Here is a 14,238-nt window from a genome sequence, read left to right as displayed (position 1 = left end):
CTTCTAATGTTTCTGCCAAACTCTCTACTATGGTACTCTTTCCAGGTTTGTTTACCCCAGAAAGTGTTCGGTGCCTTAAATTTACATTTCACCTTTTTGTTTACTCTTGACCAAAACTCCTATTCTTTTAGCAAGTTGTTAGATTTTACCCTTGATCAATTCAGAAAGACTTTAAGTCTCCAAAGCTGCATATAAATTTTCATTACCCCTCTTGAAGTACATTCATCAAAGGAAGTTTCCATATTTTCATTAGATTTTCAAAGGAGTTTGTGACCCCCACAAAAATAACAGTTAAGAATTCCTTTAGAAGGAAATGCAGATTAAATGGATTTACCTTGAAGCTAGCCCTAACTTCTCTGGAAGTATTTGCATTTTAAAAAACTGTTTAGATGAATACAATAAGGTAGCCTGGAGACTGCGCAACTAATCCCTTTTCATGGTCTAGGATTTGCAAAGTTGAACCTGCAAATTCGTACCTTAACACTTGCTACTGACACATTTTTAAAAGGCAACCAGTACATTTCTGAACAACCTTGGAGTTACATACCAAAATCCGCTATCTTGGCATTCATGTGAGCATCCAACAGCACATTCTCTGGTTTCAGGTCTCGATGAACTACCATATGCCTATGACAGTAATCCACAGCTGACAGAATCTGCTGAAAGAGGCGCCTTGCTTCCACCTCTTCAACCTAGCAAGTATAACAGAAGCTGCACTAAGAATATTTAGGACATCTTCGTAGCAAGAGTTTCAGTTTTATAATCAACCCAAACGTAACTGTGTAAGCTAATTAGAACTGGGTCAGAATTTTCAACAAATCAGATAAACAAACCAAAAACTTGCATTAAAGGTCAACATGTTAATCAACAAGGTTTTTCTGTGCTGCTAGGAAGATTTGATTTTCAATTAATATCACTAAATGTGCACAATGTTTTAGGCAATCAACAAACATAATGTAAAACAGAACTTCTATGAAAGTGCTCCGAAAAGAAAATAATTGAAGCTTCAACATGTTATACAACAGATTTTTCATTCTGAAAACACAAATATCATGTTGGCAACTAAGTGGAACATGTTCTCTAAAATCAGTATTTCAAAAGGTGTATTTTTTTTAAGATTTTATTTTTAAGTAATCTCTACATCCAATATGGAGCTTGAACGTACAACCCCAAGATCAAAAGTCACATGCTGCACTCACTGAGCCAGGAAGGAGCCCCTTGAAATGTATATTTTTAAGAAAGAAAATATGTCTACTATTCTGTATCTTTAGTTGGGCTTTATTACAGAAGCAACCCTGACTTTGTAGGTATCTTTGTGGTTTACTATTTCCTACTATCCTCTTTCTTAGCTTAGGGGTTTATCGTACTAGATAATAAGTTACTCACCCGTCCATGTTTACAGATGTAGTCAAATAATTCACCACCAGACACATATTCCATTACCATAAAAAAATCTGTTGGAGTGCTGATCACCTGGTATCTTTTTTGTAAATAAAAAGAATCATAAAAAAAATGTTAGTTTAATTTAAAAAATCAAGCTAGTATATTATTGCTACAATTTTATATTCCAGTGCTTTACAATATTTTAAGATGGCAACAAATTATCAAAACAATCACAGAGCTATAAACATAGCTTTACAAAATTCTCTCCTTTCTGAGGCTTAAGGACTTTTCTTCAGATCCTCCCTTTTGTGTTTACAAATTCTTTGAAATCCGTCATTCTTGAAAAAGTAAGCATTAATGTCTCCATTTAAACAATTTTTTTTATAGTCTGGAGATCAAGCATCATATTGAAACATAAATTAAAAATACTCTTGTTAAGGTTAAATGATACAAGAGATTTAATCAGCAAAATGCAGAAAGTGGACAAATAACCATTTCTTCAACAAATAAAACGTGAGAAAAGAAAAAGGGAGGGGGGAGCTATAGGTTAAAAGCAAATCAAGGGGCACCTGAGTGGCTCAGTCAGTTAAGCATCTGACTCCTGATTTCGGCTCAAGTCATGATCTATCACGGTTCATGAGATTGAGCCCCACACTGGGCTCCGCACTTAAGAGAGCGGAGGCTGCTTGGAATTCTCTTTCTCTCTTTCTGCCCACCCTGCCCTGATCTCTCTCCCTCCGTCTCTCTCTCTCTCTCAAAATAAAATAAACTTTAAAAAAAATTTATGAACCAAAGTCTGAATTATGACTGGGTGGTTGATAATATTGTTAATCACTTTAATTTTTTAGGTGTTATAATGATCTATGCTTGTGTTTTTTAAATAAAGAGTCTATATTCCAGAGCAGATAGTGAAAAGTTTAGAGATTAAAAACATAATATTTTGGGATTTACTTCAAAATAATTTGGGGTGGGAGAAGTGGAAAGAAGCAGATAAAACAGTACACTGGCAATCATTGAAGCCAAATGATGGATACATGAGGCTTTATCACTTTACTTTTTGTATACATCAAAAACGTTCCATAGTAAAAAATTAAATAGACATATATATGAATGTGTGTTTATATATATATTTCTTAAACTGACTTCTCGGCAAAGCTGAGAACATTAAAAAAATAAGAATCTTAGCTCTACTTGAAAAAAATTTCATAAAAGACTTCTCCCCATATACACAATTTTAACAAAGTTTTGAAAACAAGTTAAATACAATTATTAAAGTTTTAACTTTGTTTATAAAGGATATCTATAATCTGATTGTGAGCAATATGTGATTTCTACTGAGTTACTATTTAGGGCCACTAAGTATAGCTGTGTAGTTTTTGCATGGCTTCCAGGCACCCAATGAAGACACAAGTAGGAGTTGAAAAGTGGCCCAGATGCTACCCTGTTCAATGTGTCAGAAGCAGGAGACCCCTTCGGTAAATTCGTCCACCCTGATAGAGTACTTTTTACTAATGTGCACGAAAGCAAGTATGTGCTACATGGTGGTTCTGGTTATTATTCCCCATTAAAAAGGAAAGGAAAATGGCCCGGTAGTTGGTCATGTAACCACATACTATATATTTTAAGAAAAGATACATCATGTGTAAATTAAACATTTGAAAAAAGTAAATATTAAAGCTACAGTATAAAAATGATTATAGATCTTCAAAAAAATATTCCTAATAGCAATCTTTAGTCTTTTGGATGAAAAATGACACAGTAACCACTTTATATAAAATAAACTAACACCACTGAAGAATAAAGTTAAGATTACTTCAAATGAACTATGAAAAGAGAATTTTACCTGAGAACTCCAGAAGAAATGATTCTGTAAGAGCAATCTTACCAGGCACCAAACTCTAACTGAATAAAATGAATAGTGTGAAGCAGGAGCACCTAGTCAACTCACTGCCGGCTAATCTGGTTTATTAACAGAATTCTCTATCGCTTTTCTGCTCTGTTACATCCTTGGGGCATAACAAAAAAACAAGTGATGAAATTCTAATAAACTTAGCTGCTGATTCTTCCACGTATATCACAGGTCTTCAGTGGATACTGTTGGATTGAACTATTTCATGAAACCTCTAACTCCAAAGTAGCCACGGTGCACATTAAAGGCCAATCTAGAGCGATGAAAACCACAGCCAACATTACTAATAAGCACTTATACCGTGTGCCAGATACTGAGCTATTAAATTGTGACATTTACTATTTGTTGCAAATCTACATGTATTGCACTCGGTGAGATCAATGGCTCCTGTCTCTAGTTGCGGAGCCTACACTCACTGAGGAAGACAGACATCAGACAAGTATTCTTTTCAAAACATGAATCTGTTCTTCAGTAGCCTCCTAATTAAAATCTTCAGGGAGTTCCCAGTGCTCTTAGGTGCTGAGTGAATCAGGCCCCGCCCCCCCCCCCCCACGCCTGTGTCTACACTGTCTCATCTTTGATTCCCACCACTAGAGGGCACTATTTCTTCCATTCGTTCATTCGTGCTGCACTTGCTCCTGCCTCAGCATCTGTCTAAGCAGTGCCTACTAAGGTGAGTCCTGTACTATGACCTGTACCCGGACCTGTAACTGGCCACCAGTCAGCCTTTATATCTCCGCTTAAGCAGAGAAGGTCACTCCGTAAGCCCAGGTCACCCTTTCTGCTCTCACAGAGCACTCCCTTCCCTTCAGGGCTTGTACCTCAGCTGGTGATCTATACAGTGATTGAGTGTGCACCTAGTGAAGTATCTGTAACAAAGCAGTCATTTAAATAAGTAAATAAATAAATTAGCACTTTTATAATAATAATTGTGACCAGCTCGGAGCCAAAACCAGAATAATTAGGGCAATATTACAACAAAAATTCAATGAATAAAATTTCAGTTAACTAGAATGAAGTCAAGACAAGAAGAAACATGATTTTTAAAAGAAAGAAATCCTAAGAAAACAGTTTCTTTTTTTTTCCTTAATTTTTTTTTAATGTTTGTTTATTTTTGAGACAGAGACAGAGCATGAACAGGGGAGGGGTAGAGAGAGAGGGAGACACAGAATCTGAAACAGGCTCCAGGCTCTGAGCTGTCAGCACAGAGCCTGACGTGGGGCTTGAACTCATGGACCGTGAGATCATGACCTGAGCCGAAATCGGATGCTTGACTGAGCCACCCAGGCGCCCCTAAGAAAACAGTTTCATAGTGGGACTTAGGTAAAAAGGCAAATTCCAGGATTATGTTCGTAAACCGAGCCAGAGTAAGCTAAATTTTTGTGCCTTCCAAAATAATAACCACATTGAAGCATTATAAGAAATTCAATCATGAAACTCATTCATATCATCATTTTCTTAATACAACAGAAAAGTAAACTAACATGCTTTAGAAACATTTTTCAGAAAAAGTATAATTAGGCAAAAAAATTCCAGTATCCCCCAAAACCTCAAGCATTCTCCAGCTAACCAAGTTATATGCATTTTTAAGCACTATCCATTTAAATAGCATACAGAACTCAGGAAAAATCTGTCTAAAGTTAGACAAAAATCAATATTCATGAGTAAACCTCCTTGATGGTTACATCCATAGAGATTTAAAATTATTTATATAGCTGCATATATAGCATATTTTTCTTTATTTAGAAGTCAGTTATTAAAGAAATTAGTAATCATTATTCTTAGTTCATTTATTGGTCCATGAATGGCCTACTTTTAATTACAATTTTTAATATAAGCACCTACAAACCCATCACCCAAACAAAAACCTAGGACCTGAACAATACCTTCCAGCTAACTATACAATGCAGTCCTCTTCCCCCTTCTACTGCTTCTCCCCAAACAAGTTAGCCATCATCCTGAATCCCATTCCTGCTTCCCTTGCTTTCTCTTTTATACATTTGTGTGTGTGTGTGTGTGTGTGTGTGTGTGTGTGTGTGTGTGTGTCCCTTTATCTTCATATGTATGTAAAATTCATACTCTTACGTATATTTTTATTTTAATTGCTCTCAGCTTTAAAAAAAGGGTATCAGGCTATATGTAGTATTTTGGGACCTGTTTTATTGATCCATCCACAATGCTGTGTTTGCTATACTTATTTGATGTAACCATTATATAATATTTCATTGTATTTATTGATCTACTCTCCTGTTAATGGAGAAGCTATTTATTCATCCAATCTACCACTGGAGAGTAAATTTTTTCCACAATTTTGCTACCATCAATTGCGCTGCTGTGAACATTCTTATATATGGCAAGATCTTCTCTTTCATATACACCTATGAATGAAATTGCTGAGTCATAGTTTATGTGAATGTCCAATTATAGGAAATAATGCCAACTGTTTTCCAAAAACATCTTAGCAATACTAAAATGTTTAGAAAATCTGTGGATTTAGATATTCTCCAACCTTGGAAAACACCATACACATTTCTTATGAAATGCTCACTCCTGTCCTGTGCCCATTTTTATTAGGTTGATCATACTTTATTTATACATGGGTATACAGAAAAAATCAGTATCTTCTCTAACATTCTAAAAGATTATTAATATGTCTTGGTTATTAACTTGATAAAAGTATACATTTCTAATCAATTCCCACTGGATTTGGCTCTCATTTTTCTCTGTAAATAGACCTATATGTATTTCTAAAAACTAACAGCCGTAAAAAATGTACGTGTATATACCCATGCAACACTGTTATCAATGCATAATTTAACAAATCACAAATGTCATCAAATATCCAAATAGGTTTCCTGATTAGCTTATAATATCTTTTTGCTTTTTGTTTTAATATTTTAATTAAGGATCCAAATATAATCAATACATTGCAACTGATTAATAATGTCTCTCATGTTTCTTTTAATTTATATATGCTCCTCTACCTCTGTTTTCTTTTGCATTCTTTTGTTGAAGAAACCAGTGGCTTGTCCTATAGAGGATTCCATGGTCTTATTTGGCTGATCCATCCTTTATGGCAACATAATGAACAATTTATAGCACCCTGTTAGATCTAGAGATTGCATCAGATTGCATTTTTTTTTAATTTAAAAAAAAAAAAATTTTTTTTTTAACATTTATTTATTTTTGAGACAGAGAGAGACAGAGCATGAACGGGGGAGGGGCAGAGAGAAAGGGAGACACAGAATCGGAAGCAGGCTCCAGGATCTGGGCCATCAGCCCAGAGCCCGACGCGGGGCTCGAAACCACGGACCGCAAGATCGTGACCTGAGCCAAAGTCGGACGCTCAACCGACTGAGCCACCCAGGCGCCCCAAATTTTTTAATGTTTAACTTTGAGACACAGAGACAGAGTGTGAGCAGGGAGGGGCAGAGACACAGGGAGACACAGAATCCAAAGAAGGCTCCAGCCTCTGAGCTGTCAGCAGAGAGCCAGATACGGGGCTCAAACTCATGAACCGTAAGATCACGACCTGAACCAAAATCGGACGCTTAACCGCTTAACTGACTGAACCACCCAGGCACCCCTAGATCAGATATCATTTTGATTTTTATTTTCCTTTGAAGGACTAGATGGTGCTGTGTACCTCCAGGCAAAGGCATATAATGTATGTCTTTCTTTTTTGAGAAATTAGCAGCCATTGCTGATCAGATCCTAGATTAATTCACACGGAAATTTTAAAAGCTAGCCAATTTGCATAATCTAATAATATATTATGATCTAAAGGGAACCCTCACTCAGGGCACCTGGGTGGCTCAGTTGGTTAAGTGTCCAGCTTTGGCTCAGGTCATGATCTTGGGGTTTGTGAGTTCAAGCACCGCATCAGGCTCTGTGTTGGCTGGTTCAAATAACAGTGTCTCCCTCTCTCTCTCCTCCCCTGCTCACGTTCTCTCTCTCAAAAATAAATAAACCTTAAAAACAATTTTTTTAATAAAAAAAATTAAGGAAACCCTCACTCACAACGTTCTTACTCAAAAACCCCATTGTCTCTGAAGTACAGGCCATCATCAGATTACATACCCAATACTTTTTCTTGTTATAGTCATCAACCTATCTCCTTGCCCACTCCCTTTCATTCTGACTTAATGTCCTTTTCCCCACTGCTACTGTTGTCATCATTTAGGGTGTACATGGGAGATCTGTCCAATCAATACATGGCCTCTAATTTCCTGGACCCCCTCATCCTCCACCACACACGGCCATGCTCTCCATGGTCATTTACTATCAAAGACTAACTCTTCCAATTACTCACTGGATTCCTTCCTCCCACCTACTAAAGGGCTTGCTTTCTGCAACGAGCTCTTCTTTCTCCTGTATCACTCTCTCCACCTTGACTGAACCATCCCCTTTGGTATACAAGCATTAATATCTTCCATCTTAAAAGTAGACCCTACATTCCCCTCTAGTTACCACTCCTATTTATCTCCTTACCTTTTAATAAAATTCCTGAATTGTATATTGTTAATAACTCCTCCTTCATCTCAAATGCTCTCCTAAGCCCCTCATAACAGGATTTATGTTATGTCCTCATTACAATTAATAGGTCCTTTTTGAAGACACCAGCAATCTCCACCTTGCCAAATCTAATGATCAATTCTCAGCACCATCTTACTCAATATTTAGCAGTGAAAGGAATAGTTAATAATCTCTCAAATATGTTCTTCACTAGACTTCAAGATACCAGATTCTCCTGGTTTTCCTCCAACCTCATAACTATTCATTTTCATTCTCTTCTGCTGGTTCCTCCTCATCTTGGACATCTTAACATCATAGTGCCCTAGAGATGAATTCATGAACTTCTTGTTTATCTGTACTCACATCCTTGGTGATCTCATCAAGTCTTAGGGCTTTAAATATCTTAACTACTAGTTACATGGTGAGGACTTCCAAATTTCTATCTTACACAGTTCCTTAACTCCAGAATCACATCTTCAGTAGCCTACTTTTATCTCTACTTAGATGCTTAATAAGCATCTCAATATCATAAAACCAGGGGTGGCTGGGTGGCTCAGTCAATTACGGGTCCAACTCTTGGTTTAGGCTCAGGTCATGAGCTCATGGTTTGTGGGTTTGAGCCCCGCATCAGGCTCAGCACTGACAGTGCAGAGATTCTCTCTCTCCCTCTCTCTCTGACCCTTCCCCACTCGTGCTCACTCGCACTCTCAAAATAAAAAACTTAAAAAAAAACAAAAAACGTAAAACCAAAATCAAATTCTTGATTCCACCCTCCACCTCTAACTTGTTCCTCCTACAATCTTCTCCATTTCACTTAATGGCAACTATTTCACTCTTTTATTTGCCAAAGCCAAATAACCTTGGAGTCCATCACTGACTTCTCTCCTCTCACAATCCACATCTAATCTCTCTCAGCAAATGCTATTTACCCTACCTTGAAAGCATATACAGAAGATGCTTACTTCTCAACACCCTCCAAACTATGCTCTATTCCAAGCCACCAAGAATACCGCAATGGACTCCTGACTAGCTTCCCTGCTTCAACGTAAGTCAGGTCATATCATACCTCTGATGAAAACTTTCTAATGGCTTCCCATCCCACTCAGAGTAAAAGCCAAAGTCCTTACAATGGCCTACACAGTTTGGCTCCCCTTTAGGTCTCTGTCCTCACCTCTTACTCCAATCCCCCCTGAATCACACTGCCTAGAGGACTGAATGACTCTGCTCCCTTGATCTCTGGACTGTATTTCCACCTCAGAGCCTTTGTATTTACTGTTCCCTCCATCAGTTATCTTCCTCCCCAGATAATCTGCATGGTATATTCCCTTACCTCTCCACTATCTTACAATATAGTTTACTAATATAAAGTTTACTACCTTCCCACCAACCCCCACTACACACATACACACACAAATAGAAGCCCCATATGAGCAGAGATGCTATTATCAACTTTTTGTTTGCTGACGCATTCCAAGTGGCCTAAATGGTGCCATTTGCTGAATGAATGGATGAATAAACTAACTTTTTGGCCTTGTTTTCCTCCATTTCCCTACACATACTCTGTGCACCAGACGAGCAAGACTGTTGTTCCCAGTATACCATGTTCTTTACACTTTCATTCTTTGACTCTTGTTGTCCTCCCAGAACCATCAGGACCTTATTCAAAATGTCACCTGCCACTGTGCGAGGTGCTAGGGAGATAAACATGGTATCTAACATCTCCATTTAGATGTCCAATGGGATTCTCAACTTAACATGGCCAAAACAACTATCCTTGATGCCCACCTGTACCCCAACATGATTCACCTCCATTCTCCCTATCTTGAAAAACAGCATCATTATCACCACTTAGCTGCTCACACCGAAATCCAAAATCTCAGTTGCTCAGGCACACGCGCGCGCGCACACACACACACACACATGCACACACACACACAATATTTCTTATTCACTTTCTTGTCCACAGTAATTCATTCGTTTTATCTCCAAACTACACACTGAATCCATCAATTCTCCCCACCTAGACCAGTATTGTCAAATAGAACTTTCTGCATTGACAGAAATGTTTTATGTAGTCTCTGTCCGATACAATAGCCACTAACCACATGTTGCTATTAAACACCTGAAAAACAGCTTCTGTGACCAGAGAACTAAATATTTTAATTAATTTAAATTTATGCTACATGTGGCTAGTGGCTACTATACCAGACAGCACAAATCTAGACTATCACTTTGGGTAAAGTCACCATAATCACAATGTTTCAGCTGGACTATAGCAACAGCTTCCTACCTGGTCTGCTTCCACTTCTGTCCCCACACCCATTCTACACTATAGTCATATCATGTCACTAGATGGCTAGATCTTAATCTTTTATTTATTTTTTTAATGTTTCCTTATTTTTGAGAGAGAGAGCAAACAGGGGAGAGGCAGAGAGAGAGGATGACAGAGGATCCAAAGCAGGCTCTGTGACGACAGCAGAGAGCCCAATACAGGACTCGAACTCACGAACCGTGAGATCATGACCTGAGCCAAAGTCAGATGCTCAAACAACTGAGCCACCCAGGTGCCCCAATAATCTTCCAGGTCTTAGTTCAAACTTTACCTCTTCAGGGAGGTCTTCCCCACAACCTAATCTGAATTAACACTTCTGCCTCGCTAATCACACCCTGGAACAGAACCATATGGTTTCATTCTCCTCAAAGCACGTATCACTGCCTAAAGTAATCTTGTTAATTTGATTACTCCCTATCTAGAACTGCTAGATACCTCTAGAACATAAACGCCACAAGGGCAGAAACCATGTCTTTCACCACTGTATCCCCAATGATAGAACAGTTCCTATTATATAGCAGGTGCTCAATAAAAATTTGTTAAATTGAAGAAAAAAACATAATCTCTGCTTCTAAAGAACTCGGTCTTGTGGGGGGAAACTAAAAAAAAACAAAAAACAAAAAAAAAGAGTGAATACAATGTAATGCCCAGGACTTTAGAAAAGCTGACTGCTATGGTACAGAGAGGATGATACCTAACTCAGTCTTAGGGAGTAAAGCAGGTTTTCTAGAGGCAATCACATGTAAAGCCTCAGATCTAAATGGCAAGTTGGAATTGGGAGCCTAGGGAAGGGAGGTGTGGGAAAACTTTTCTAAGCAGAAGCAACAGCCAAAAGACAAGTAAAAGACCTAGTGACAATAAAAACAGAAAAAAATGGACAGACTCAGGAGATACTTAGGAAAAAGGAGCTTCAGAACTCAACAATTAATTATATGTGATGGAAAGGAATTAAAGATTATGTCCAAGTTTTAGGCTCAGAAAATTGCATGAATGGTACTTTTACTAAACAAAAAAACAGAGAAGTGTGGAAAAGAAAGAAAAGTTCAACTTAGTTTCAGATGATTCTAGGACTTCAGAATGGAATCATCCAATAAAGAGTACATGTGTTCAGAATTCAGGAGAAATACCTGCCCAGAAATACAGGTCTAGAAGTCATGAGCACAAAGGTGACAAATGACAACCAACATAATAGATGGGGGCACCCAAAGGCGGTTCACTAAGATTACAGTTGCTCACACTGCTGAAATGCATCATTATTTAATGGCCATGCAGAGAAAGAGGCCCATAAAGAAAAGTCTTAAGAAGTGGCAAAAAAGAAAGAAAATCAGAAGACTATGATGTCACAGAAACCTAGGGACTGCAACATTTCAAGGTGATGAACAATGTTAAAGAGCTATCTACAGGCTGAATAAGATTAAAAAAATTAAAAAATAGGCAAAACCAGCTCTACCAAATTAGGAAGTATTCATCTTTTGATTAGTAAAATGAAGTTCCCCAAGAACTATGGTGGGGGGGCGGGGGGAGACAAAAATCAAATCAACAAATTCTAGTTCATGGGTAAGTCTGGAGTTTCCTCTGAATCCTGTTTTCTCCTTTCAGTTTTCTCACAGTGATATTTTTTCAATTTGAGTTAATAGAGATATCATCCAATAAATACCCTCCATTCTTGGTTTTTGGTTTTCAAGCTTTCTTGCTAGAGAAACTAGAGGCCCATTCTGTAACAAGGGAACTATTCTTGGCAGCTAGTCCAAGACTACACAAAACAAACAAAACCACTGAAAGGATCAGGTCTCTCTCTCTATTTAAATCACTAACACTGTTAGAGGCTATGTCAATAAGCTTGTTCTAAACCAAGGATACATGAGTGCTTTTTCTTTTTTTATTTCAGTCCACAATTAAAGAGGCAATCAAGCTGAATGGATTAAGCCCAAGGCTAGAAAGCAGAGCTTTAAACATTAAATTTACCTCCACTAATTACTTTCTGATCAACCCTAAGAACATTCTATATCTCCTACACAAAACAAATAATTAAATAATTATAATTATAAGCAAATAATTAAATAATCCTGAACCAGAATGAGATAATTAGCCAAAGTAAATTTAAAATGACAAATAATTATAGAAATGAAGGCAAGAAAACACTGGTACATAGGACAACAAAAATAAGCATTTAAGGGAGGCTGGGTGGCTGAGTCAACTGAGCATCCGTCCTCGGCTCAGGTCATGATTTCACGGTTCCTGAATTCAAGTCCCACATCAAGCTCACTGCTATCAGCGTAGGGCCCACTTCGGATCCTCTGTCCCCGTCTTTCTCTGCCCCTCCCTTGCTCACACTGTCTCTCTCAAAAATAAATAAACAGTAGAAAAAATAAGAATAATAAGCTTTTAAATCCTCATGACAGTTGCAACTGCCTCCTGACAAAATCCGATCTGTGTTTGTAGGAATAGAACAGGAACTAGGACTCATACTTTAAATGGGCAAAGTTTCCTTGGGGGTCTTTCAGGGTTGGCATTCTAAAAGGGATGAGGTTAAGGAACAAGGCAAATACAGAGGTATCTCCCTTCACTCTCATTCTGGCATGTGATACTTTTAGTCTGACTTCTCAGCTTTCTCCTCTCACAGAAAGTGGCCACTCAGTAAGGAAGAGCAAAGAGATTTAGCTTAGAAGTCACTCAGTAACTAGAATAAAGTCATTATTAACATGGAGTTGAAGTCAGCTATGAACTGTTTCAAAAACAGTTAATCATGAAAGTGGACTGGAATCAGCAGGTGGGTTGCCAATTCCTGCTTTAGACCAATGTTTATCAAATACTAGGCATTATACCAGTGCAAACACATCCTCATTTTAAAGTTAAGGAAACAAAGAATGGGAGAGGTGAGTCACCAAGCTAGTAGGTAGTATTTTAATTCTTAAGATAATCTTTAAAAATCAGTATAAATGTATTCTGGATCTTCTAGAATATAGGTCTTAGATGATAACCTTATAATCAATCAGGTACTGCTGTGCAAATTCAGTGGCCTTATTTCTTGTTTATGTTTATGATCAAGTGAACTTCAAGTCAAGATCAAATGACACTGACGCTTACTGTTATGAAGGAAGTTTTCATGGTAGTGGTTTGAGAGAGAACTGAGTCGTCACAGTCACCCAATAGCACACCAAGCCCCTCCAAAAAAAGCCTTCTCTAAACAGTTGCATATTCATGTTGTTAGTAAGATGAACGGAACATACCAATTTGCAACAGTTCACCAACAATAAATGTACGCATGTTCCAAATCCTAGCAATAAGTGGATTAGCCACTCATTTAAGGATTTCAAGAATGCTACTGTATTAGTTTCCTATTGCTGCCAATACTTCAAATTTGGTGGCTGACAACAACAAAAATGTATTATCTTGTAGTTTTATATAAGTCTAATACACCTCACTGGGCTAAAATCAAGGTTGTCAGCAAGGCTGTATTGCCTTCTGAAGGCTCTAGGGGGAAACTTTTCTATTTTCTAACTTTCAGAGCCTGCCTACATTCCTTGGTTCATGGCCCTCTTCCTCCATCTTCAAAGTCAGCAACAGCCAATTAAGTCCTTCTCACATTTAACACTCTGACCTTGCTTCATCCTCAAACCTCTTTCTCTTAGTCTTCTGATTCCCTCTTTCACTTTTATTTTTTTTTTTCAATTTTTTTTTTAACGTTTATTTATTTTTGAGACAGAGAGAGAGCATGAACGGGGGAGGGTCAGAGAGAGGGAGACACAGAATCTGAAACAGGCTCCGGGCTCTGAGCTGTCAGCACAGAGCCCGACGCGGGGCTCGAACTCACGGACCACGAGATAATTACCTGAGCCGAAGTCGGACGCTTAACCGACTGAGCCACCCAGGTGCCCCCCTCTTTCACTTTTAAAGGCCGTTGTGATTACTATGGGCACACCCAGAAAATAAAGGAAAACCTCCCTAAAGTCAGCTGATCAGCAACCTTAAATCTATCTCTAACTTTAATTCCCGTTTGCCATGTAATGTAACACAGTCAAAGAATCTAGGAAATAGGATATCTGGGGCAGGGGGATTATTCAGCCTACCACAGCTACTATGCTAGCTTTGTCACAGG

General features: G+C 38.1%; 1 protein-coding gene across 1 annotated transcript in view; it reads right to left on the bottom strand.

Moving 5' to 3' along the window:
* PRKAA2 (protein kinase AMP-activated catalytic subunit alpha 2) overlaps window positions 1-14,238 on the bottom strand; it is an 80,387-nt gene that overhangs the window by 29,424 nt on the left and 36,725 nt on the right. Inside the window, exons 3-4 of the mRNA XM_042951742.1 lie at window positions 1,387-1,480; window positions 548-692 (exon numbers count right to left, since the gene is read on the bottom strand). Of these exons, the coding sequence (XP_042807676.1) occupies window positions 548-692; window positions 1,387-1,480 (239 nt within the window). The remainder of the gene's footprint in view (window positions 1-547; window positions 693-1,386; window positions 1,481-14,238) is intronic.

Source organism: Panthera leo, chromosome C1 (genome assembly GCF_018350215.1).
Source record: "Panthera leo isolate Ple1 chromosome C1, P.leo_Ple1_pat1.1, whole genome shotgun sequence".
In the NCBI taxonomy this organism is placed as follows: Eukaryota; Metazoa; Chordata; class Mammalia; order Carnivora; family Felidae; genus Panthera; species Panthera leo.
This window is presented reverse-complemented; position numbering and strand designations above follow the sequence as displayed.